The sequence below is a fragment of the Cyprinodon variegatus genome, unplaced genomic scaffold (genome assembly GCF_000732505.1).
Source record: "Cyprinodon variegatus isolate N-32 unplaced genomic scaffold, C_variegatus-1.0 Scaffold464, whole genome shotgun sequence".
NCBI classification, from domain to species: domain Eukaryota; kingdom Metazoa; phylum Chordata; class Actinopteri; order Cyprinodontiformes; family Cyprinodontidae; genus Cyprinodon; species Cyprinodon variegatus.
The window spans coordinates 84838-88189 of record NW_015150917.1 but is presented as its reverse complement, the minus strand read 5'-3'; the positions used below and the strand labels follow the sequence as shown (position 1 = coordinate 88189).

The following is a 3352-nucleotide window of genomic DNA, read 5'->3' as shown; positions in this document are numbered from 1 at the left end:
TATCTATCTATCTATCTATCTATCTATCTATCTATCTATCTATCTATCTATCTATCTATCTATCTATCTATCTATCTATCTATCTATCTATCTTGTTAACGGTTGCTGTTAAAGCAAATGTTGCTGTGAATTGAAATGGAAAGGCTCCAGAAGAAAATGCTGTGGCAGAAAGGGATGAAGGGATCGCAAAAATACCAAATCACATCACAAGCAAAGCGAATGGGATAAACTGCACAGCCCTGGTTTGATGCTGGTCGAAAGTTCAGCTTATTTAAACAGAATGACAGTAATCTTGGTCAACACTTCACTCTCAGAATGATGACTGGTTGATTGAGTCACGAGAAGCAATCTACTAGAAGGTCCTAGGTTAGATGAGGATGGAGCGAATGAGAAAACCTGGCATTGACAGAGGCTTCAGGGAGGGTGAGGAGGTGCAGGGCAGAGGACGAGCATAGATAGACCCGCTGAGTAGCCAGCGGCACAGATAGTGAGAGAAAAACTTAAGGATTGGACATAAACAAAGACGGTAAAAAAGATCTAAAGATACAGAGAGAGAATAAAGAACAATCACTTACGGACACATGTAGGTTGGATCCCCGTCCAGGTAAGATCTGGTAAACACAGCCTTGTTGTGGAGCCCTGTAGTATGTGTCCCTGTTGGCACTGGAAGTCTACTCTGCTACCCACCTGGCCACAGACAGACAACACACAAGAGAAGAATCAATACACTGATGTAAATGCCAAAAGGCTCACAGCTTCAAATCTAAAGAGCTTGAAAATAATACTGACGACTAAATACTTCTTTTCTCCACTGTAATGATTATCTGTATTGTGCTGTGGTAAACAGAGAGTTATTCCAAAGCCGAGAACCTATTTTTTCTTCCCTGATATACTGAGATTACACAGGGTCGTCCCTTTTACTAGAGTTTAAATTATTTTGTTTTCACCTTCAGCAACCATTTCAGTACACTCCATAAAGCCAGCATGAAGACAGATTTTTCTCAGTTAGAGGTGTCCAAATGTAATTAGAAGTTGTTCAGAAATGCAGAATGATGCAAGTTTGCAGACATTTACAAGCACTAATCTGTATAAGCCGGTTCTGCTTTTATTGTGACACTTTTCATATCGGTGATACTGCTGAATGTTGTGAAGAAATTGTTTGCACTTAACTTGTGACACCCAGAAAGTAAAAGGGTGGAAATAATGAGAGTGAGAGCAACTCATGGGAGCTCTCAAGCACACACGTTTTAATATTGATTTTGTGACACCAAATTTCACTTTTTCTCGACTTGTTCAAAAGTTAAAACCCACAAACACAGCACCAAACTATATCTGAAGAGAAATATATGATGTTCCCCTTTATATACACTTATATGAATTCCAAGCTTTTTTGTTTTTTCCTGGTAGCAACATCACACACTGAATAATGACACACTGTCTCAAAGTACACACTAAATAAAAAACAAACATATATATACATATATATATATATATATATATATTTCCATGCAGGTTCAGGTTGAATTTAGCCTGGGACAACCCTTTAAAGATGCTAGGTTTCATCCAAATACCCCCAAAGCAGAGCTGCTCAAACTAGAAAGACACTTTATTAACTGTAGAATGAATAGATAAGTCTTTACAACTTAATTTCAGATTAAAGGTTACATTTCTAGACTTTTTTTTATTGTAGTCTAAACCACTGGATACTTAAGGATCAAGTAGAGAATTTTGGTATTTTGTTGAGAAACATCTGTTGAATAAAACGATAACAAGAACTAGATATGGATACTACAGACACCGGAAACTGACAAGGAGGAAAAACATACATAGTGTGTTCAAGAATTACCCATTCTTTACCAAGAGACTAATTTTCCAAGAAATAAAATACTAATTTGTGGCCAAAAAGTAATTCTTAGTACTCAAAAAATATTAAGAATATTAATTCTACCTAGGAAATACTTCCCTTGACTGAATAAGTTCAAGGGGATGATTTCAGAGTGAAACAGCTAAGTTTACATCTATTTACAAAGCAAATCAAAAGATCTTTTGCTAACATATATTCAATATATTTTACACTTAACTATATCATCTTGTTTTAAAATATCAAGACCAAATTAAATGTGAATAGTTAAGCATAACTCTGAGTATAGCATTACAAAAATAAGTACCATGCTGTGAAAATAATGCTAGAAAAAATAAAAAGTTGAGCCAATCTTTGAAAAGAAACTTAAAGCTTATGCTACCATTTCCATCCTGGTCCAACAGTGCTGACAGAGCTACCAGCTCTCCCACAGTGTCTTGCTCAAAAAGTGTTTGAAAAGTGAGAGGATTCATAGATTGAATTCCCAGTATTTCAGCCTTCACATGGCTGGAACTCGGGTTGTAAGGTACTCAAAATCCGGCTTTCAGTATTGCTAACAGTGGCTTGGGTTTTTAAAACAATATTTTGCATTTATCTCAAAAATCAAAGTGCATAAAGACATTTTGAAATAGTCCCTTTCGCTCATCTTACCTTGAAACCTGTAGAGTAATTCATGAAGCCATGCTCAGGCGTTCCTGGATTTTCGCATGTGCTTCTGGAGGGCTCTGTTAAAAGAAAACATTGTGGGCATAGCAGAGTTACAAGAACAGCAAAGCATATAATATGACAACAAAAAAAGATTGATAATTAAAAAGTCATAGCTCCCAGGAGTGCTATGTACCGGCAGAAAATTACTGAAGTGGGGTGCTAACGTGAGCAGAATCACCTGGGAAGGATTTATCCACTTCACAATGAGTTTCTACCTCTAAAATTCAATTGAAATGAATACTAATTTGGCAATTATCTGAATGTGATGAAACATTTCTCTAGCATTTATGCACTTAAGATAAGCACAACAAAATACTTAATTTACTGCTACCTGATAACATCAAGATCATTTGCCATAAATGTTTAAGAATCAAAATACTGGCCATTTTAATTGGATTGCAAGAATACTACTTCATAAAATTGGTCTTTCATTTCAGTAAAAAGAAAATTAACATGTTTTAATCCTAACAAAAAACATGCAATGATTTTTTATAGAGAAATACAATACCTATACATCGAGGTTGAGATTCACTCCAAGTCCCATCCTCTTGGCAAATGCGTGTTGTTGATCCGACAAGCACATAGGGGGCGCTGCAACTGAATTCCACCTCTGACTTGAAAATGAAACTGCGTCCTTCTCGCCGTCCTTTGGAAGGCACACCAGGATCTCCGCAGAACTTGGCTGAAGATAGAAAGTAATATTTTAGACATGTTACAATAAAAAAGCAAAAACTAAAAAAAAAATAAAATAAATAAATATATATATATATATATATATATATA

At 35.7% G+C, this 3352-nt stretch overlaps 1 protein-coding gene across 1 annotated transcript in view; it reads right to left on the bottom strand.

The window, feature by feature from the left end:
* LOC107094109 (CUB and sushi domain-containing protein 3-like) overlaps positions 1-3352 on the bottom strand; it is a gene marked incomplete at its 5' end in the record, with an annotated part of 111641 nt that overhangs the window by 24897 nt on the left and 83392 nt on the right. Inside the window, 3 exons of the mRNA XM_015389529.1 lie at positions 576-687; positions 2513-2586; positions 3078-3251. Of these exons, the coding sequence (XP_015245015.1) occupies positions 576-687; positions 2513-2586; positions 3078-3251 (360 nt within the window). The remainder of the gene's footprint in view (positions 1-575; positions 688-2512; positions 2587-3077; positions 3252-3352) is intronic.